The sequence below is a fragment of the Falco cherrug genome, chromosome Z, assembly GCF_023634085.1.
Source record: "Falco cherrug isolate bFalChe1 chromosome Z, bFalChe1.pri, whole genome shotgun sequence".
NCBI lineage: Eukaryota > Metazoa > Chordata > Aves > Falconiformes > Falconidae > Falco > Falco cherrug.
In genome coordinates, this window is record NC_073720.1 from 4,663,782 (window position 1) to 4,686,617 (window position 22,836).

Sequence of the window (22,836 nt, forward strand, 5' to 3'; positions counted from 1 at the left end):
CCTGTAGCCAGAGGTGCCTCAGGCACTGCAGGACAGGCTGCCCCACTCCAATGGCGCTTCCAGGTGCTACAGCGGCGCAGGTAGAAGCGACTTTACACTTCCCATCCTGAATAGCAGGGGTTTGGCTTCGCACACCACACTCCCCCTAGCAGCAGCCTAGCCTCCCTGCAGATCCTTAAAGAGAAGCCTGATCTATGGAGGAGTATGACCTCCCCACAGATCCTTATAGTGGAGCCTGGCCTCCTCCCAAGCCCTACAGAGGAGCCTGAACTCCCAGCAGGTCCTTGTAGTGGAGCCTGGCCTCCTCCTGCGCTCCTATGGAGAAGCCGGGCCTACTCCTCAAATGCTAGTAGAGCCTGGCCTCCCCACAGGCCCTCACAGTGGATCCTGGCCTCCCCGCAGGTCTTACTAGGGAGCCTGGCCTACCCCACCGACCCTCAGAGCACAGCCTGGCCTACCCCACCGACCCTCAGAGCAGAGCCCGGCCCCCCCGCGGGCCCCCGGAGAAGCACCACCCCGCAGCTCGGTATGTCCCTCCGTCCCTCCCGTCCGTGCCGCGCTGCTGATTGGCCGGGCGCGCCCCGCGGCGCGGATAAGGCCCGCCCCTTCCGGCGCCGCCCACAGCCGCCCAGCAGCCCCGCGGCGGGCGTAGCGCTAGAGCCATGGCAGAGGCCGTCAGGGTCCCCCGCAAGGCCCGCGCCAAGAACAGGGCTACGGTAAGGGGCACGGCCGGGGCGGGGGGCCCTCGGGCTGCCGTTCCGCCGGGGCGGGGGGCTGGGGCCTGGCCGCCGCGTCTGTTACAGCCGCCTCTCGTTTGTGGCGGCTTCGGACCAGGGAGGTGTGTGTGGGGGAGCTGTGAAAAGCCGTGAGGCTTTGGTCAAGGGGTTTCTCTCGTGTTTGGTGTTACTTTTTGTTACTGTTATATTTTTTTAATTAGCGGAAGGGGTGGCTGTTGTGGGCGGTGTTTGTATCCCTGTTAGTTCATCCTTATCTGCTGAAAGCAGTTATAGCGGGGTGTGTGTGTGTGTGTTTTTCTAAAAAGCTTTCTGTGTGTCTGCGCTTTTCTGAGGCGATGCAAGAAGATTTGGAATTACTGGCAGCCAGGAGAAGGGTGTGAGAGGCCTGATGCTGTAAAAGGGTATCCGGATGCTGTAGAAGGGTGTAAACAAGCTTTCTATTCATATAGCATATTGGCCTTCATAAATAGCTCTGTGCAGTGAGACAGCTGGAGTTGCCTCAGCCATGAAGCCATAGGGCAATAGAATTTACTGACACTTAGCAGTGTCGTACTGATTTTCATCCTGTGCTATACTACAACTCGTGCATATAGGCTGGGCTTTAAAATGTTCAAAACATGAGGCCATGTATAGCAGATGACAGTGTTTCTTTGTTAGTTGGTGCTACGGTTGTTAAGTATCGCTCTTGCTAGGTTTTAATCCTGTTTGAGTGTGTTCCTTGTTCATGATGTTCATGATAGTTTTCTGAAGGCTTTATTTTCCTTGCAGCGGTGCTACGCAGAATTTCAGTAATTTCTGGAAACTACCTGAAATGAAATATCTCACCTCAGAGTTCAGTCAGAATGGAAATGTTTCGCTTAATTGCTTAACCTCTTTCATGTTGTAAACTACACCACATAGAGTAAAAGCATTGAAATCGTGGCTGTCAAAGTCCTCTGAGAATAGATTAATGAATTAATTGACCAGTGTCCTCTAAAACAAGGGTTAGATCTCAGTGTCGGCTATGGCTGTGATTCCTGAACTCAAGGCAAGTAAAGACTGGAGGGAAAAGCAATCCTAGAAGAGTAAGTGTGTCATTGTTTCTGTCATTGATTCAGCCCCATAGCATTTGCAAGACAGTCAGATCTTAAGACTGGTGCTTAAGAGAATCAGTTCCCTGCAGGAAGGTGGTGAGTCACAGGTCACGCTGGTAGTTCATTAACGACGTGTGTACAGTGACTCGAGTAGCCACTGTCTTTGGCCATCCCTTCCAGGTGTAATTCACTGTGAAACAATTCACTGGTGATGTCATGTGTGAGAATCTGTAATTTTTCAGTGTTACGCGTGACCCATTCCTGGGTTTTTTGTTACACTCACCACTGTTAGTACGCAGAGGTGTTTGAGGATGCAGTTTGTGGCTCAGCCACATTAAGGACTTTTCCATTCCCATGGCTCAGAAACAACCATAATCCTTTGAAAAGCTGAAATTCTTGGGGGGGTGGGGGGGGGGTGGGGGGTGGAGAAGACTGGCTCAGCTGCAGAGCTGCCTGGTACTGGAATGGAGCCCAGGGCTTTCTGAAAATAGTAGCCCCAAAGCTGAGCTTGTCCAGCACCAGTAACAGCAGACTGTTTGAAACAAAGTGAGGTGGCAAAACTGGTGAACCCAGAACTGGTGAAGGTGTGTCTGTGTGCATCTTGGTGAGTAGCACTCAGTTATTCCAGAGAAGTTTCCTGAAAAATAATAGGTGTCCTTGGGGCTTGAGGTGTTGTTCACTGATGTGCTAGGAGAGGAGGATGGTTAAGTATGGGACAAGGCTAACGAGCAGCTGGCATCTTTGACTTAAAGGCTAAATCCTCAGAAGAGGGAACAGCAGGTTTTGCTTTCATGTTAATTTGGAACCTGATTTCTCTCACCCTTTCTCAGACTAAGTCCTAGTAATGATTATGGCATTTTTTTGCGTTGGAAAGTGAGAACTGACAGGTTTTTCACAAATTTTAAAAACAACTATTTTAAGTACTTGTAGTGTTTGGGAGGAATACAAGATGCTACTGAAAGATAAAGGAAGTTCCTTCTGTGTGAGGACTGCAAGAGAGAACTTTGAGATTGTGGAGGCGAAAGGACCAGCATGTATTTGTAATGTACGTGGAACAGTACACCGTCAAAAATATGATTAGTGATATAGTATCCTGTGGAAATTACTGACTTGGACTTAAGTGTTGGGAGATGTTTTTTATAACAAGTCCTGGTTTAAAGAACTGTGCTGATCTATTTTTGACCTCTCAGCTGTAGCTTTAGCTGGCCTTGGAGTGTGTTGGAACTGTTTTGTGATTATAATTGTTTACGTGCTTTAATAGATTGGAAAACATACTCTGAAAGCAATGGCAGTGTATTGCCATTTCATAAAGGAGCTGGAGCTTATGTTTGAAATAAAATTAGGCTTGCGATAGAGGTTAGCTAGGGCCTTGATTTGAGTGTTTTCATGTATGCCTTCTCATAAGGCGAAGTCATGCCAGATGTTTAGTGAAAAGTATTCGTGATATTGCCCCCAAGTTTCTAAAACTATTGTCTCTTCCCAATCATGGGAAGCTTTTCCTAATTTCAGTGGTGGTGTTTGTTATAGTATCAGGGTCATCCAAAGTGGAGTGCTGTAGCTTCCACTCCTAATGTAGTTCCACTCCTAATGAACTGGGAGGTATACAGAAATGATTTACAAATTGGCAAAATCTTTGTTGATTTCTGTGCAACACTGTTTCCCACGCTGTGCTTTGGGAAAGAGGCTAATCTATGCCTTAGACTAGCTTCAAGGGAACTATTTACTCCCAAACTGATCTTCATTTAAAAGTGTGCAATTGCTTTACAATTTTGATGTTGCTGCTAAGTTTTTCTGCATCTCTAGTGTGTAATACTTATTGAAAATAGATATTTCAGTAATTGTACACATGATGTGATGGTTTTGGAATGTAGTTAGGGGGTGCATTCCAAACTTTTTTGTTTCGAAATTACTTTTTTGAATATGTTTTTCCATTCATTAAAATATTGTGGAAAACTTAAGATGAATCACGAAGTAACTTTTCTTTTGTGATATGGTGAAATTAATGACTCTTCTTAGAGGTCAGGATCCTGTAACTGATTATTTTATATGTTAATGAAACAATAGCTTTTTTACATAGAAACGTTGAAACATTGTTTAAGAACTGACCAAGAGAATAGACACTGATAGACAGTCTTCAAAGAGCAACTAAGTAGCAAAGATCTGTTCGGTACATTTGTTTTTACCTTTTAATATTATGAAAATTAAATATATTAAGAGGGGCTTTTGGAGTTGTAATATTGACAAATATTAGTTTTGGTGATGGTGGGATTTGGGAGGCAAGGGAGAGAGATTCACTTGGTAGTGACACTGTTAATTATTTTTTTTTTTTCCCCCTAGGAAAAAAAGAAAAAAAGTAGTGAGGAGTCCCAGATACAACCATCTGATGATGTCTTCCTCCTTCCTGTGGCAGAACTGTCTTCTCAAGCCCGTGAAGTGAGAGTGGAGCACCCTGGGGAATTTACAGAAATTCGTCTCAGTGATGAAACAGAGAATGGAAAAACTATAAATGATGTGTGTAACATCCCTGGCAGTAATTTATCTTCAGCAAATGAAGAGCCTTCGACAGTGACTGTAGAGCCTCCCACAGATGCAGGAGAGCGCAAAGCCAGTCCTTTCCATGAGAAATGTGGGGGGGATGTTGAGAAGGGCGGAAAAAGCAAGTTGGACAAACCTCACAGCCCTGTGGAGGCAGTTGCTAGTGGATCAGGAAACTCTGATTTATTGAGTAGTACCTTTCATTCCAGTACTGCTGGCTGTCATACAGTGGTGGGCTTTGTACGGGAAAAAGAAAAGGAAAATGTACAAGATGTTGAAAATCCTCTTGTCTCTTCTTCAGAGAAGCTCCCTCTTAGTATCCCACAGCTTTCTGAGAAATCCAAAACATGTGTTCAGCGATTGGGATTGAAACCAGTTTATCCAGACTTGTCGGCTGAATTGTCCTATGAGAGACCAACCATAATAGCAGTCAAACCACTGTTGCACAACGAAAGGCTGTATCCAGAGCTCCCATCCGAACCAGAACTGGTGCCGTTTACCAGAGAACAGCTGAAGATTTTTGAGCCTTGCTCATGGTTGGAGAACGTTGACTCCTATGTAGAGGAATTCGAAAGTGTTGCTCATCAGGACAGGCATGAATTTTATGAACTGCTCCTAAACTACATGCGCTGCAGGAAGCAGCTATTGCTGGCTGAGGCAGAGCTGCAGGCTATGATGACAGACTGCCAAAATGTTAAGGGGAGATTATGGACTTTTAAAGAAGAACAGAAAACCGTACAGGTGCTGTTGCTTACGTTACTTTTTGACCCAAACTATTCGGATGTGATTTCAGACGATAATTTTACTTGCTGTTGAGCTTATCTTATTGAAGCTGGTTTGTTTTAAAAGAAATGATTGTCTTTGCTTTCTGCCTCTCCACTGACCACTAGTACTTCAGAGTTCATCCTGTTGAGATTTAAGACTGTTTGTTGTTCGGTTTTTTTTTAAAAAAAACCTCTGAGTGTAGAGTAGTGGGGTCTCTGTTAGCGATCTCTTTTGGAGCCAGACTGGTGTCTGCAGTCGGAATGAGTGTGTGCACCCAGTTCTGCCTGCAGTGCTGGGTGAAGTTTGTAACACAGTACTCAAAGTAGGTGCAGGGGATATGTGATAGAGGAGGACATTGGAATGACGGTAGTGGTGATGTCCCATCTGGCCTGCTGCCTGTAGTGGCAGTTGTCATTGACATCATTCCTGACTGTCTTGCAGTCAGAGGTGGCAGCTGCATAGGAGCTTGAGTCATGCTCATGGGCGGCCCACCCTGTTGCTTGAAGCAGAGGGAGCGTGAGGTCCATCTGCATTCATGAACTGTAGCTCTGCAAGTGTAGCTGTGGTTTTAGCTACTTCCAGGGTGGTCCTGGTACTCTGTAGCATTTCTGTCTGCAAACCAGAGGGCTTTGGGGAGCTCTTTGGGGCACACATCAGAAAGGATTTTCCCCAGACTTGTTCTGTGTCACTTGTCTTTGGAGCTGGGTGTTACAGTGGGAGTGAATGGCATTGTTCTGGCACTCTGACCCTGTTTGTAGCCAACATGTCATCAAAATTTTCCAAGGGTGCTAAATACCTGTGTACATGGTAGCTTTTACTGTTGGTTCTGTGAGTGCCTCTCCTGTTTAGTTCCTCAGAGTTGAGACATTGAGACATCCACCGAACAGATTTGAATCTTTTCCTTTTTATTGGGGAGTAACACTGAACCTCACTGGACTTTCAGTTTTGTGTTGATCAGTTTCTACACTGAAAGCAGTTTTGGCTTTGCACTTACATCCCACTGGTCATTCTGCAGTTGGCTAAGCTTGCTGCTTGCTTTATTCCATCCCAGTTCATTATGTATTTATTGTATGTCCAGAATAATTGTTGGTTTTATACCAAATTAAAATTCTTACTCTACTAACTTAGGAAACATGGGGTTACTTTCAAGCTTAAGCTTTCAAAGTGCTGGTTCTGAAGTATGTTTCCTGGTTGCATAAAAGAATAACAGGAATGTTGATGTATTGTGATTTTTCTTTTGTGCTGAGTTAGAGATAGGGCAGAGGAAGATTGGCCTCAACTTTTAATTACAGTTTGGGAAACAGTTAGAATGCAGTTAATCTCTGAAAATGTTAAACAATGGGAAATAGCTGCACATATTCAGTTCTGGGACCTTAGAAAAATACTTATTTTTTTCCAGTATGTATTTTAGCTTTAAAATAGCAATTTCAAGTATTTATTGTAATCTATAAACTGAGAAGCAGGTGTGCTCACTGGGAGTGAGAGACCTGATTTTGTTCACATCTCTGTGATACAGACAAGTCACTTGGTATCTGTTTCTAAATCTGAGTTACTGAGGGTTTGTAGTGTAATTATTTTCAGAAGTCAGGGATATGAATCTTTAGTAATCAGTAGCTCTTAAAAAGTATGTAGGATGTCCCCAGGTGTTTGACTTCTCAATGTGTGGAGTGGAAAGCTTTGAAATCTGTTGAGGAGAGGGGAATGTCAAGGTTAATTTATGTAAGCATGCTCGACCTGACAAAATAACTAAACTACTTATATAAAATAATTGCTTTCTTTTCAGGGTGTCTGTGCAGATCAGTGCAAGGTGACAGGTCACCATCGCTACCAGACAGTGGAGCTGAATGACAATGTGTTGGGGGAACTGAAAAAGCTGTTTGAAGCCAAAGCAGAGCACGTGCATCAGACACTGGCGCTCCACTCATACACTTCGGTGTTGTCCCGCTTGCAAGTAGAGTCATATGTCTACAGGTTGCTCAGCAGCTCGTCCCTGCTGAGATCAGTGGCTCTTCAGCAGCAAGAACAAGGTGTGTTGCTGGTCTGGACCATTCCCCATGCTGTGCAGGGTGTTCAGCGCCTTGTTCACCTGCAGTTTTAGGGTATTGTGGTGGAATTTGTATACTGGATTGTTTCTCCTCTGATACTAAAACCTGCTGATCTTACGTAGGGATCAAAGAAATTTCTTTCTCACCACAAAAATTTCCCATTTTCTTAACTTACTCACCTGGAGAGTGGAAGCAGGAGTGCCGCCTTCTAAGCTGCATACTGCCACTGATTACTGTAGAAGGACACTGGGTGAGATAGGACACCTGGACTTCAGTCTTTTGTTGTCAAAGGCAACATGTGATGCAGTCCCCTTTCCCATTTGATTATGCACAATTCTAACACCAGCTGTATATTTTTTCCTACTTTACTTCCTCTTGGGAAGGCTATTCAAAATCTTGCAACTCCAATACTTAGAAATCTTTTTGGTTTTCATCCTACGTGTATTACTTGAGTTTTTGCCAATATAATCTTTTAGCTAAAGTATTCCTCCCCCTCCTGCCCCGGATATTTATCCTTCCTAGTCCTCCTCCCTTTGCCCCCCACCTCCCAGATAGTTTGTATGCGTAGTAAATGGTGGTTCTTAAAAAGTTTATGTTGGGGGGAAGCCTTTTATGAGAGTAACCTTGGTATAGTCTTGTAGTTAGTATCCAGTGCCTAATTATGAGATTAAATACACTGAAGTGTATTTACTTATACATACACATATATATACTTATATCTGTCAGATTTAACAAGCAGCTGTGTTGAAATATTTCTCCATCTACAGATACAGAGACCAAGTTCTCTATATAGCCCCAAACCCACTACTAATGTTACTGCTCTTGACAGCTGCATGTTGAAGCTCCTTCATTCTGTTTTTAATTTGCAGTTTCAAAGCAGTCAGAAAATCTTTCTTCAGACTTGGGCCACTTGAAGGAATGTATTAGCGTCCTTTTCGGTTTCACTCGCAGAGTTATCGAAGATCCTCAGTTTCAGAGTGACCTTCTCATGTGGCTGCAGAGACTGGTGAGGGAGTAAGCCTGGATATATCTGTTTGATCCAACAGATGGGATGAATTTGGGAGTTATTTCTGAAAGTGTTACTGTTAACTTGTTGTCCCATGTGCAGTGATATTTTTGGGGTTTGTTTTGCTTGAGGAACAGAATCTTTTAGTGAATTTTTAGAATGTATTTCCTTGTCTGATGAAGTCAGTGGAGGTCAGCAGCATTAATGAGGACTGGTACCTGAGCAGCCAACACTGCTCGAAGTGGACTTAATATTCATTATGCTTTTACTTATTTTGAATTTAAAATTACTCAGACTTGTCATTTTTGAGAAACTTCTAGCTGATGTCTAAAATAATTTTTAATAAAACTGTAGAGTAATTAATTTCTCTACACTGAAGGAAAGTTTGTTGCTCATAAGCCAAGCAAGCAGACTTTTAAATACTGTTTCTCCTGTAACTTGCTCTGAAAATTGAGGTTTCTTAGAAAGTATGGGAAGAGAAATGAAAAAACAGTATTACGAGTTAGCAGGACTATAAAGGAACGAACCTTGAAATTGGTTGCCAAATTCCAATATGCTTTCTTTTAGGTGTCTGTGTTGCAAAGAATTGGCTGTCTAGGTGACCATCTCTTCCTCTTCAACCACATCCTTCGGTGTCCAGCTGGGATCAGCGAATGGGCTTGTCCATTCATTCAGGTGTGAATGTTTATTTTGTTATTGTCAGAAAGTGGGAGTGGAGTGGGTAGGAGAGTGTCTTGTGCCTAGTCAATCCCTCCTGACCAACACCGTGTTTCCAGGTGCGGGGATCATGTTTAACAGTGAGGGGGTTCTCAAAGAATGTATTTACCTATGTTAGCCCAATCATGAGCAGGTTAACGGGGAAACAGGCTTCTCTTTCTTGGCTAGAGAGACCCTGTGAAAGGGAGTCAAGGACTTCTGGTGTGCCTGAGGAGGCTTCATGCAGCAGCAGGTTTTGGGAGTGCTCTAAGAAATAGAAAGAATATTTAGACTTCAAACAGTGCTGTATGCGAGACAAGTGAGATTGGAGGCAGCTCTGCGATATATAAGGGATGAGGAAGAGCAGATTTTTATATGCTGCATGTTGAAAGGGGACTAGTTTCCCTGAAGAGTTTGTTGGTTAGGTAATTTCAAGGGCAAGGGAAAGGGTTTGCTTTATATAGATCAGAGGGAGTGCAGATATCCAAAAGCACAAGAGTGTTCTTGCAACGAACATTGTTGCCCCTCAGAGAGGGGAAGATGTTGGCAATCTAGGTGTAGGAGCATGATTGCAATTGCATTAACAGGGAAAGATCAGCAAGTCCTTAGAATGTAACGTGGTAGGATCCTAACTTCGCCTCTGCTCAACGTCCCAGTTCCCCCTGGTGCCCAGAAGTACATGTGAAACAGAAGTGGTCTTTTTTGTGGGATTTTTGATGTTTTTTCCCTCCCTCATTTAATTTCTATTGGACTAATACCAGTATTTTGCCATAGCAATACTTTCTCCAGGATGTGGATACTGTCTTTTATGGCTACTTTTTAGTGTGAAGAAAAAGCTAGTTCAAAATGTGAAACTCAGCAAATTAGTTTTATCAGAGAAATTCAAATTCTCTTTGCTGCCTATCTAGATTTACCTAGGTTTTTGCATTTAATTTCAGATCAAAGTCTTGGATAACCCATCAGGTGTCTTTCATTTCATGCAATCTCTTGCCTTGCTTATGTCTCCTGTCAAGTAAGTATGAATATGATTTTATAAAATGTTCTGATTATTTAAGATTAGAAAACATGACACATGATCTACTTGTGAAACTCTGAATGTTCATTGCAGGCAAAGTCATAAAAGCAGGCACAAATAAGAGATTCACAGTTTAATTCAAACTCTTTTTACTCATTCATCTTAAAATACAGCCTTGGCAGTACATTCTCCTACTGCGTGCAGTATGATGCAGCTTGCGTTCAGCTGTCAGATAGCTTTGAAGATTGACATCCTCACATGTTTTATTACTGTGACTTATGAAATAGAGTTCTTTCCTTGAATGATGGCCTGTTCGTTACACTGTGTGTGCAACAGAATTCCCTGACTAAAGGGTTTGCCAAGCTGGTGTGTGTGCTGGTTGGGCTTCTAATTTATTTGTCATCCTGGTTTTTTTTTAATCTAGAAGGAATAGATGCTGCTGGGAGAAGCTAGTTAATGAAATCAGTCATTGAAAACTGTTTCAGATAAAATATATTACTCCATCCCCAATTTTAATGTCTAAGAATCAAATGTTATTTAGGGTTGTCATTCTGATGTTGATAGCCAGACCCTGAGTTAATCAGCAGTCTGGTTTATTGGATGCTGTTATTTAAGGGTTTTGGTTTTGCGTTTCCTGTCTAGAGCTGCCCGGGGAAATAAGTGTATCCTGAGGGCATATGTATTGCCAGTGCATTTTGGTGGTTGTGTTTTGAATAAGGGCTGACTTCAAGGTGTCTGGAGTGATGCTCTCATCTGTTGATACAAGAACACAGCCTCCACAATGGCTGTACTGACTGGTAAAAGAGCTGAGACTTGTCTGTTACAGCTGCTGCATGTCAGTAACAAGTTTGAATTCTGAATCTGGTTTGTGAAACCACTGTATTAAAACTTGTTTCAGTTGTAATACATCCATCTTACCAGAGTATAAGGTAAAGGAGATCAGGAGATAGCAGATGTCACGCTGGACTTCTGTGGCACTGTTCTGCTGGGATGTTTCAGGTTAGAAGATAGTTGGATGTTATGATTAAACTTTTTATATAACCTTTCTGCATATTTGTGTGACTTGCTGTTACATCTGCACAACTAGAATTTCTACAATATAGAGTCTGAAAGCTAGTATCCCAGACTTAAAGTGGTCTAATACATGGAACTAGAGCTGGCTTGACTTGAGGCAACTCCTTTCTGGAAGGTCTTTAGTTGTGGTAGCTCAGTGTGTGTAAGACCACTCTTACATTGATGTGGTGTTCAGTTAATGCAGCAATTAAAGGTGTATAGTGGAGCTGGCCTGCACTCACCCTGTGTGTTGTTGACTCCCTAGCCTTAAATGGTTATTGTACAGTACCTTGTCTGAAATAATAATAAAAAAAATTATATCCTTTCTTAAAGGATTTTTCTCAGCCACGGGCAAGAATAATGTTATTTCTTGCATATTTAAATGTGCTTGCTGTACAGGGCTGATAGCCATTTACATTTCTCAGAATGTTGCTTGGAAGATCATTTGCTGAATACAGCAGATTGGTGTGAGTCTTGGAGGATACCAATTTATTGTAGAATCATTTAGGATCACAGAACCGTTATAGGTTGGAAAAGACCTGTAAGGTTATAGAGTCTAGCTGTTAACCCATCACTGCCAAGGCCACCGCTAAGCCCTGGCCCCGAGCGCCACAGCTACAGGTGTTATAAATCCCCCCAGGGCGGGTGCCGCCAGCCCCCCGGGCAGCCTGTGCCAGCCTTGGCCACCCTTTCCGTGACGGGATTTTCCCTCATTCCCAACCTAACCCTCCCCCGGCACAAGGTGAGGCCGTTCCCTCTCGTCCTGTCGCCTGTTCCCTGGGAGAAGAGCCCGACCCCCCTGGCTCCAGCCCCTCTCAGGGGGTTGCAGGGAGCCAGAAGGTCTCCCCTCAGCCCCCCCCTCTCCAGGCTGACCCCCCAGCTCCCCCAGCCGCTCCCCACAGCACTTGTGCCCCAGCCCCTTCCCCAGCCCCCTGCCCGGCTCTGGGCACGCTCCAGCCCCTCAGGGTCTGTCTGGGAGCGAGGGGCCCAGAGCCCACCGCGCCATTCCAGGGGCGGCCTCCCCAGTGCCGAGGGCAGGGGGACGGGCACTGCCCTGCTCCCGCTGGCCACACCACTGCTGGCACCAGCCAGGATGCTGCTGGCCTCCTTGGCCACCTGGGCACACGGGGGGCTCATGCCCAGCCGGCTGCCGACCAGCCCCCATTTTTTTTCTGCCATGCAGCTTTCTGACATATTTGTTAATTTCTTGCTCTTGTATTTGGTTTTTTTTAATATCTTCTCTTAACTAAAAGGTGACTGAATTCAGAATTTTCAATTTTCTAATATTTTGTAAACTTGATATTTCACTTTAAATCAGAAATCGGGTGGACTTTATGTGCCATATGAAACCAAGTGAAAGGAAAAGTTCTTCCTCGTCTAGGAAAGGATCTGGAAACTGGACCCTGGTAGATGAAGGAGGAGAAGAGGTAACAGCAAACGACTTCTTTTTTTTTTTTTTTTTCCCTTATTTTGCTCAAGCTTATTGTGTTTTGTGAAATGGAGGAGGAAAAGCTGACTTGTTCAGTTAAAAAGCATCATCTGAAACTTAGATCTATTTTACTCTCCTTTTGTCTCTGTTATTACTGTAGATACTGGAGCTTCCAGGAATGAGTATTAGCAATAGAATTTAAATGTTTGAGCTATTGCATGCAAAAGAAGACAGAAGTAGACATACATTTAAGTAGGTGCTTCCCTTCAGAAGCTGCATTGGACTAACACAGCATTGGTTCTAGTTCTGTTTCCTAGCTGGTGAGGGATTTTATGTAGAAACACACACAGAAGAGGAATTTAGGAGCTTGTGTGCGTGGGAAGGAGTTCCTTTGTACTTTCTTTGTTTTCCTCTTACAAGCAAACTAATTCGTACAGTAGTGAAGCCCTTTTACCGTGTGTTTTATTGTAAAGCTACTGAAAGCAACTGTGTTTGTCTATAGGATGAGGATCCTGAAACAAGCTGGAGTCTTCTTTTGGAAGATGACTTGATTGCCCTGTTGTCACAGTTTCCATTTAATGAGCTCTTTCAGCAGTTCCTTGGGTTTAAGTCTGGAGGTAAATCAGCTGCTAAAGAGTTATCCTTTGTGTTGCTTGTGCTAACAGTATTAATGACTAAAACTGCCACGAATGCTACTGGATTATGAGAGTCTCCAAGTGAAGCAATGGCTTGTGCGATGGCTCAGGGACTAAATCGATGAGATGGAAGTGTACACCATGTGTATGGGATGACTTAAAAACCTGTAGCAATGGTAGGATGCAAAATGCTAGAGTCCTTTCCCTTAGTTTTCATCTGTTCGGTAGTTGTACTCACATATGTGCTTCCAGAACTAATTTTTCCCCTTTGTCTCTTAGCTGTAATGTTACTGTGATTTTTTTTCCCCAGTCATTTATTCATTCTTTATTTCTGGACAAGTACATGAAGATAATTGCTTGCTAGAGGTCTTGTTAACCTGTATAGTTTATTTGTACTTTTGTATTCAACAAGTATTTGTTGTTCATTTCATAAACAAAACAGATTTTGCTTTGCTATATAGTTGGCATCAATGAACTGATTGCCAAGTATATGGTGAATTGTGGCTTTGAGTGCTTGTTAAGTTACTTAAGAAGAACCAGAATTCACACATTCTTTTTGAGCCTTATTTTTCTGTCTCTGTCTTAGGTGCTTATTTTCCTGAAAAAACAACTCCCCAGGAGATGATGAAGATTTTTGCTTTTGCGAACTCCTTAGTGGAACTTCTGTCTGCAGGGTTAGAAACATTTAACAGAGCACGGTACCGACAGTTTGTGAAGCGAATTGGTCAGCTGATCAAGTAAGAGAATATATTCTCTGTGATATGATTAATTTTTTTTTTCACACAGTCAGGTTTAAAGTTCAGAGCTGCTAAAAAAGAACAAAAAAGTCCAACCACCAAACAAAAAAAAACCCCAAACCCCACCAGCCAAAACAAAACAAAAGGCCCAAACTTAGTTCTTGGGTAGATTTTGCTCTGCGAGTTGGTCAGTTTAGGGTTAGCCAGTCTGGGTATCTGAAATCCCAGGGTCCTTGACTCTAAAGCTGCCTGTGAAGTGGGAAACTGCAGAATCTAAGTGCTGTGGGTTTAGTGGAGATGGGATGAGTTGTGGAACACCAGGCTGACTTCCATCACGGATGTGCTTATCCAACAAACAGTATCTCAGATCACCGCTATTTATAATGAGTGTTAGCACTTTCCATTGTTATCTGGAATTGTTTTAGCATTTTTAATTTGCTCATTGAAAGTTGTCATATTGTTGCAGTAGGGAAATTGAATTGAAACCAGAAAGTTGCTCTTTGTTTTTAAATCTCTAGCTGTCATTTTATATAGCTTCTATGATTGTGTTTTCAAGGGGGGATAGAGTTAAATCAGAAACAAAATCCGTGTTTTTGTTTGTGTTATTAGAGCAGGAGCTTTCTCAGTATAACTATTCCTGTATGAACTTTTTGCACTTACTGCCCTTTCATGTAGGATTACCTTAAGTCTCCAGAGTTCATACACCAACTAATTTGGTGTAACAAAATATTATGCACTTTGCTTGCAATACCAAGGAAGGATAACACAGGAATTTTAGACATGCTATTTAATTGGAAGTGTCTGAAAACCAGAGGACAAAGGGTTGAACACGTCTTGTGATTAGACTCTGATCTAGTTGTACTTGTCAGTATTTTTATGTGGTGATGACATACTACTTCAACTTGCTTATTCTTCTGTGTAGGATGACACTTTGTCATGTGAGTGACCACTGGGCCCAATACATTAGCAACAATAAACAGTATGGATCAGTTATGCATCCCTACTCTGTGGAAAAATTGCAACTGGAGTTTGATGAGCTGTTTTTTAGAGCTGTTCTACATGTTCTGAAGGCGAAAAGGTAGGCTGTCCCATGTGACTGATAATGGCTTCACCTTGGAGAAGTTAGATACTTGAAACTGGGATTTGGAATGCCTTTAAATACTTAATGGTTTAAACAAGGCTGCGTTATGCACAATTTTTCAGCACATTGGTGGCATCAGTATGGGGAGGTATTATGTCTTGAATTCTAGCATCTGACAGAAGCTCTGAGGACTTGTCCAGTTCAGAATGAGGTTACCTCAGAATTTAAGATGCTAAGACACATCCTCAAATTCCTGATTTGTTACTGTGGCAGAGATGTGGGCATATGTCTCCTTTTCAAATGTTGGGATTTATCAGGGAGAAACTGCTTCTCTCTGCCTCTTCAAATCCAACAGGTTGGGAGTCTGGTTGTTCATGTCTGAGATGCCTTATGGAACCTTATCCAGCAACATGCTTTGGAGGCTCTTCTTTGTCATGCACTGTGCGGAGAGCGAGCACCTGGAAAATCTCTGCTCTACTCTGCATCCTGCTGACTGCAAACAAAGACTCAAAGGTAGAATTCCTACACTTGGAACCAATTATTATTGATTTGGCTACTGCTGCATCAGCTACAAGTTTACTTTTTCTGTAGGTTTCATTGTTAAATACATCCTCAGCAGCATGACTGGCCCAGGGGCCTTAGAAATGTCTTGAGCAGTTCATGATCTTCCAGTACTTGTTTGCCCAAACACTCATGTTAACTGGAATTGTTGGATCTGCTGGCCTTCTGGTTTTCTCTGACAGAGACTGCTACTGGCTGCCTCAGAGATGCAGGAATGCCATGCAGTAGATAAATCTTGTGTATTCTTGTATCAGCTCCTATCTGGACCTTTGGTAGTATTTGGAGAGAGAGATTTAAATCTGAAAATGCAGAACTCTCTATTGCTTAGGGTTGGTTTAAGGTTTTTTGGAGGGTTTTGGGTTTTATGTGAGCTGTTGATAGTTCTATAAATACCACAGTCCTTATTTTTTGCCTCTAAACTTGCTAGTTTTGGCTTCACTATCTTACATTAGGGAACATCTGCTTATTGTCCAGAACTACAGATGTTTCCCATATCTCACGCCTTCTTTTGATGCTTTTCCTGTCCTATATGCCACCTTTTCTTCCTGTTTCCCCTTGACTTCTGTCCTGTGTTGATCTCCACTGTGGCTGTGGTGACCAGCTATAACAGTTATTTAGAAGGAGCTGGAATGCTACTTACCCTTTGCTGCTGCCTTTGTGGAAAATACTTCAAGACTTGATTAACAGGGAGACGGGTAAACAAAGCAGTAACTCCCTACTTCCCAGCCTCTTTGCTGTCTTCAGGGAGAGCTGTTACCACATCAACTAAGTCTTTTGATGGAGAAGCAGGAGAAAATGGTGATCTTGAGGGGTTACTGAGTGTCTTGACTCTGTGCAAGCTCAGCTGATATTTAAGGCAATTTACACAGAGTGGGAGAGAAATACCAAGATGGTAACTACATTCACTTTATGAAGTGCTGATCTGATTAATACTTGCCAACCAAAACTGTAACAGTTACACTGTTTCAGTAGGACTTATTTTTGTTATTGCAATAAATTTTTCCTGTATCTCAAAGAGAATGTAATATGGTGTATTGCAGCTCTGTATGTGGTGTATGTATGGTGGGTTGCAGCTCTGACAGTAATAAACACTGATTATTTTTTCAAATTGTTTTTACGTTTTAATCTTTTGTTTTAAAGTTGCTGGTATGCTGATGCAGGATATTTTTTTCCTCTTCATTCTCTTCAGTGGATTATGTCAGCATGATACTATTTCTCACAAATGTCTAGACAGGGAATATCAACCGTTCTTTCAGTGAAATCAGTCTTATCTTCTGAATTAGCTTCTTTTGACTGACACCAACATAATGGTGACTTAATTTTTTGTAATCATACCTTAGAAGACCATGACATTAACCTTCTCCTGGGAGAGAACCTTTTTTTATTGGTTTCCCTTCCCAGATTGTTTGAGCATTTTTGAGTGGTGAATCTACAGGTGGTAGCAAACCTTGGTAATAGATGGAAGCTTTAGACTTGAGTATATAGAAGTGAGAGCGTAATTACTTTTAAGGGATAGTAGAAATAGCATGATAAAATGGAGCACAGTGATGGAGCTACACTTACTAGGACAACCTCTGGATTATGAGAACTACCAGATATAACCCGCTGAGGAAATATGGGAAGTCTGGTTACTTGAGGTGTTCTTGAGTGGACCAAATGTTAGTAAATTTACTGTGGTTTTTGCTGACAAGCAATGACTTAGTAGTTTCTTCTTGATGTTTGATACCTGTGGGAGTATGAGCATGTATATTTAAGTTTTATGAATGTAGGATGAACAGTTTTGTCTTTGCGTCCATTGCAATTGGCAATGAGAACCTGCTGAACAACATCTCTTGTTACGGTTTCTTTACTGCCAGTACCAAATTTGAGGAGCCACTGATTCTTGGGGTCTCTCTAAACTTGTAGTGTCATCAGATGCACAGAGGAGGAAGGGCATTGGCTCCACTAGCAACTGTGTGGGGAAGATGTCATTGCCTAAATCCTATCACTTCACAGTGAAGCAGAGTCTCTCTTCTTCCCTTTTTCCTTGTCCCCATCCTTCAGTCGAGGCTATGGCTTGCTGTGGGTTTGAGGTTGGCATGGGGTCTGCAGTGTGTGGAGCTCACAGATGACCCCAGGTACAGTGATGAAGAGGAGGTGCAGCTGAGGCAGGAAGCTGGGAGACTGCAGAGCTGTGAGTTGCAGCAGAGAAGGTCTTGATGCACATGTGCCCAGCAGCTGACACCAGCCCTCCTCCTTCCTCTTACGGACTTTGTCCTTCACTTTACCTGATCCCATTTTTCTCTTCTGTTCTTCTCCAGCCACCTTCTCTGTTGTTCGCTGGTCTGTGCCTAATGAAACACAGACACACACATCATGGTGCTCATCATACAATTGCTGTCATGGTCATCATTTGTTACTTGCGTATCCTACCCCTTCCCCACCCTCTGGGTCATTCTACCATGCCTTTATATATAGTAATGGTATATTTTGGGTTATTTTCCCTTGTGCATTACCTTAAAAAAAATCTCAGACAACAGCAAAACTCAGAGTGCTGTGTAGCTTCTGCTGTAAAGATAGAAGGTAGTATTGGTGAAGGGAGATATCCCCTGTCTGTCTATGGTGTCTTTCAGGAGTGTAGTTTATTTGACTGTATGGAAAACTCTATGTAAATTGCACAATCCTGTACCACACTGATGAGATGTTTTGGCTGTACAAATCTGAGCTCGGGTTGAAGTACAGTTGCAAAATTCTTGAAAGCCCTTAAAATAGAATGTAACTTAAGTGGAAGTGTTTAATCACAAGCACGCTGAGCACGTGCCTGTGCAGATTAAGTAGCTAAGTGCCACAATGAGTGCTTCTTCGGTTTATTCAGCTGCTGTAAGATTGGTGTAAACAGTGTTTACTGGCATGTTATGCTTCAGAAGTAGACCGCTCTCCAAACTGTTTTACAGCTCAAATACAACTTTCAATGCTTTTGCTGCACAGACTCTTTCAAGTTATTTGGAAGAGAAAAAAAATGTTTTAAGTCCTTTACAGGTTTCCTTGTACTTTTACCTTCCTGTTGTCCCCACCCTGAGGAATGAAATATTTATTTGCATTTGGCAGTATCTCACTATTGGAATTAAAGAGTAAACCTGCCTTGAATTTGAGTGAAAGCATCTCTTAGCCTTCCTGTCCTGCGCAACTTTGGCTCTCTGTTTTCAGAGGTATTTTCTGAATAAGTGCATTCAATGATTTTTTTTTTGTACTGAGTCGGAGAAAATGAAGCTGACCCTTCCTTGTAACTCTTGGACATGATCTAGGCCCAGGGCTAGATGCTTGAAGTATTTTTATTTGTAATTGTCATAGTGATCTCCCCAGTTTAATTGCTGCTTGAGATCATGGTATGTGGAATGGGCAGAGTCTCTCAACTTGATCAAAACCTCTCAGCTGTGCTTGGATGGGCTTAGTTTTAATCTTGTCTTGACTGCTGATTAAAACTAGAATCCTTTCATGTAATTTGGGCTTAATCTGTGGAATTAATTGCTCCAGTATGTAATGGAAACCAAAACTGTCATAACATTTTTTAAAAAGCAAAGAGATTCAGGCAGTTTTTACTGTGGATAATAAGCATGGTGTACTTAAAACAATATTAAAAATTGAATTCCAGCTGTTCTTGAAGTAGTCCTAGCTTTCATTAGTAATTACTAACATATTTACTGAATTGTATGGCGTTGCTGCATATTACAGTGTTTCTTACACCTTATTTTAGAGCAGCTGGTACCAGCCACTTCTGAAGAGAGGATACTAATTTACAAGCCTGCAGTGATAATTCTTCTGTCACTGGTTCCTGCTCTGGGATTGAACTGTGAATAAATGTATAAATGTTGATGATATATGTTCTATAATACTCCTTGTATCATGGTTTTTTTCATGTGACTTCTTTGTAGACCCAGAGCACCTTGAAAATTTTGAAAAATATCTCAAAACAATGAACTGCTCGGAAGAAATTTATCTGCTCATCACATTTGCTCAGATGGCACAAACCAAACGGGATGATGTTGATGAGGATTTTATCAAAATTGTTGCTCTGGAGATATATGAGGTGAGTAACATTACTGGTCCATTCAGGAAAAGGATGAGTATGCCCTTTTTCTTTCTAACAGGGGAAGATGTGAAACATTCATGGCTTCTACTTTGGAACTAAGAAAGTGCTGCTTGTGAGGTTTATAATCTAGTACCAAGTTAAAATATCCTGGAGTGCATCTTTTTCTGGGAGAAAGAACAGCTTTTCTGTAGACCAAGCCAGAATGAAACAAATGAACAAAAATATTTTACTTTATTGTTCTCCTGCAGGTCTGGCTTGTAGCTGTGAAATTCCTTGTGTGGTGTGTTTTCTGTTGCAGTGTGTAGTTTTTTGGGAGGTTTTTGTGTGTGTGTTGGTGTTGTTCCTATGTTTAGTTTTGGACTTTGTTTTTGGCACTGTGACATAATAATTTCCATATCTTCTAGGGCAATCAGTTTCAGTTTTAATACTGACATTTATCAACTTTATCCGATCACCCAGAGCAATTTGATTCTGTATTTTCCAAAAGACGTTTTATCGTGGTGTCTGTGAAAGTCGGCCATAACCAGTAACTTCTCGCTGCTCATCTTCTCAGGTGTCTTATGTTAGCCTTTCCACAAGAGAGACGTTTTCAAAAGTTGGTCGAGAACTCTTGGGAGCAATTGCCAGCTTCCACACACAGATTATTTCTGTGTTGCTGGATCGAGTTAGAGAGACCATCGAAAAAGTTGGGATGGTAAGTGCTAACGTTCATTGTTTAAAGCAGGTGCCCAGTTAAAACTTAAGGCCATAACAGGCTATGTTATAAGATACAGCTTGACATGGATGGATTGTTAAAGATCTCTCCATGTTTGTGGTTTTTTTATCACTCTTAAAGATAGAAGGGCATAATGGTGATTATTGTTCCATACTGAGTATTGATTAGCCTTTTTGTTTTCTGTCTTCAAAGGTCTCTTTATATTTGTTTAAGGAACTGCCATTGTATCTGTGGAAGCCTACTTCATCTGAGATAGCACTGATTCGTGACTGGTTGTTAAATTACACTCTAACAACAGTGGAGAATAAACTAGCCTGCATTATCCTGGAAGGGCTAAACTGGGGATTCGGTGAGCATGTACGTATTAAAAACAGGAGGCCTGAACCTGGTCTGGCTTTCAGAGCAAAAGTTTTACTGAACTGGGACTATAATTGAATTTGAAAACAGTCAATTATGTGCTTTTATGTGGTGGCTGTGCACTTGATGGCGTAGGATGGGAGCTTCACTGTAACTTTGCAGCATTTTGCCTGAGGATTTGCTTGTGTTGGTTTCTTGTGTTGCTGCAGATGAGATTAAAAGTGGTGTTTAAGCAGGAGTTTCCTCTCTGAGCAAGAGGAAACAGCTGACGGGACAATTTTTTTTATAGTCACTTGGTTAAGGTATCTGTGGCTGCAAAAAGTCCTTCAAGAAGTGTGTATGAGACTGGTGTGACTGTAGTTTGCAGGCTGGTATCCAGTTATGTGTTTTACAATACAAGACAACTAGTGATTTAAATTAGAGGTTTCAAGGCTCTGAACATTATTTAAATGACTGGAAAATACTCCATAGAGTCGGTTAAGAGCTCCATCAGTTCAGGAACCAGTGGAGGGTGAATGCTTTTTCAGAGAGAAACAGAAATAGATTGGATGGGGGGGAAATCCTGTTGCCTGAGTTCAGTGATCCGTTTTAGCATTGTAATCTGTGCTATTGGCTGTACTGAAGTCTTTGCTGTGCTTGATCCTTGTTCATGAAGATTGCCTCACTTTTTCTCCCTCTTTCTTGATGACATGTGAAAATAAAGGAATGGTAGGGAAAATGAGCTGTGAGGTCTTTGCTGTGCAATGACTGTCATGTCTGTACCCTTTGATATGGGGAAAAATAGTCCTTTAACGTGGCAGCTCGTAAGAAGAATTACTGTGTTTTGATACCAAAACCCCCCGTAATATATTTTTTTGGTTTTATTTTGTTTTTGAGGGCAAGATTTCCAGTGTCTGTACTATCTAATTTAAAATGCCAGCTATGGATCTTGGGGTTGATTGCTATAAATTCAGAAAATGCACATGAGAAGTCATTATGGTCATCCTTTTCTGGAAGTAATCTAACTGTTGAGCTTTGTATTGCCCGGTCTGAGCTCATTAGTTTTCAATGGTGGGCTAAAACTTTTCTTACTGGCCAAGATTTTGCCTAGGTATTATCATATTTAATGTTTTTCTGGCTGTTCAAATTAAGATTTATTTCTCTGTAGTGCAACTCAGTAATGTAGAGACCTTTTAAATGAGGCAAAGTTTTGTGATGCGATTCTTCTTTTTAACAGGATGCTCTTCATCTGGATGCAGCTGTCCATTCTGAAGTTGCATTGATGGTCCTGGAAGCATACCAGAAATATCTCTCCCAGAAGCCATATACTGGGCTGCTTTCTGAAAGCATAAAACAGGTATTCCTCCTTCAGAGCTACAGAGTTTAGTTTATTGACACTGAGAGACAGGAAAAACTGCAGGCCAAGCCCCCTTTTTTTTTTTTTACTTTTTAAAAGCTATGCTATCTTGATACTACTAGAACATATCAACTCTTAGTATTCCTGTACCCACAGAGCTATTTGAAACATAATGTTAGACTTATATTGAACATCTATATGAGAAATAGACATTTTAAATTTGACCCTCTTGTAGGTTTGCATTATTGTCTAGCCTGTAGTTGCATAGTTGCCAGCTGTTCTTCCAAAGCATCCTTTACTCATGCAGAGTTGGCCAGTACTTGCTTAATGAAAGACTGCTTATTATTACTGGTGAACATAAGAGACATCCTTCCTGTGTCTCCAGCTCTTAGGCTTACCTTATTTGAAGACTCCAGTATTAATCTCTTTAGGAACTTTTCAGCAGTGATCAGTGCTGTGTTACTTGAACACCCTACAGACATTTATTATATTGATTTTACTGCACACTGGTGCCTGAAGAGAGTATGGCTCCAAGTTACAGGAGGGGAATGGAAGAATAGAAGGATCAAGATTAAAAATCCCATATTTGGATATTCAATCCAAGATGCTTCTGTTTATTTTTTCAGAGCTTTTAGCATTGTGCCATGCTTTTGTTTTTTCAGTACTTCTTGTACAGTGCTTTCTCCTCCCCTCCTCCCCTGTGCTTTTTCCCCCAGTCTTTTCTTCCAACACTCTGCATGTTCCTTATTGTCTCTGCTCTTTTTTGACTTGCTTCTCTGCACTACCTAATCATGGTTTGTTGTCTTGTGCCAGCTAGATGGGGTTTTTTAAGCCTGTCTCAGCCTTGATTGGCACTTGTATTATGTATTGTGATTCTGTCCTGACTTGCATAAGCTTGTAACTCTTAACTTGAGAGAAAATAATGCTTAGGTTCTTGTACCACTGCTCGGAGAGGATGAAATATCTTAATTGTCCCCCCCCGGCTCTGCAA

At 41.9% G+C, this 22,836-nt stretch overlaps 1 protein-coding gene across 1 annotated transcript in view; it reads left to right on the plus strand.

The window, feature by feature from the left end:
• The first annotated feature begins 630 nt into the window (after positions 1-630).
• EPG5 (ectopic P-granules 5 autophagy tethering factor) overlaps positions 631-22,836 on the plus strand; it is a 59,328-nt gene continuing 37,122 nt past the window's right edge. The window contains exons 1-15 of the mRNA XM_055699124.1: positions 631-716; positions 4,148-5,086; positions 6,894-7,137; positions 8,025-8,161; positions 8,729-8,836; positions 9,796-9,869; positions 12,244-12,352; positions 12,857-12,971; positions 13,576-13,726; positions 14,649-14,804; positions 15,163-15,320; positions 19,280-19,434; positions 19,991-20,131; positions 20,345-20,509; positions 21,726-21,845. Coding sequence (XP_055555099.1) covers positions 663-716; positions 4,148-5,086; positions 6,894-7,137; positions 8,025-8,161; positions 8,729-8,836; positions 9,796-9,869; positions 12,244-12,352; positions 12,857-12,971; positions 13,576-13,726; positions 14,649-14,804; positions 15,163-15,320; positions 19,280-19,434; positions 19,991-20,131; positions 20,345-20,509; positions 21,726-21,845 — 2,826 coding nt within the window. The 5' untranslated portion in view covers positions 631-662. The remainder of the gene's footprint in view (positions 717-4,147; positions 5,087-6,893; positions 7,138-8,024; positions 8,162-8,728; positions 8,837-9,795; positions 9,870-12,243; positions 12,353-12,856; positions 12,972-13,575; positions 13,727-14,648; positions 14,805-15,162; positions 15,321-19,279; positions 19,435-19,990; positions 20,132-20,344; positions 20,510-21,725; positions 21,846-22,836) is intronic.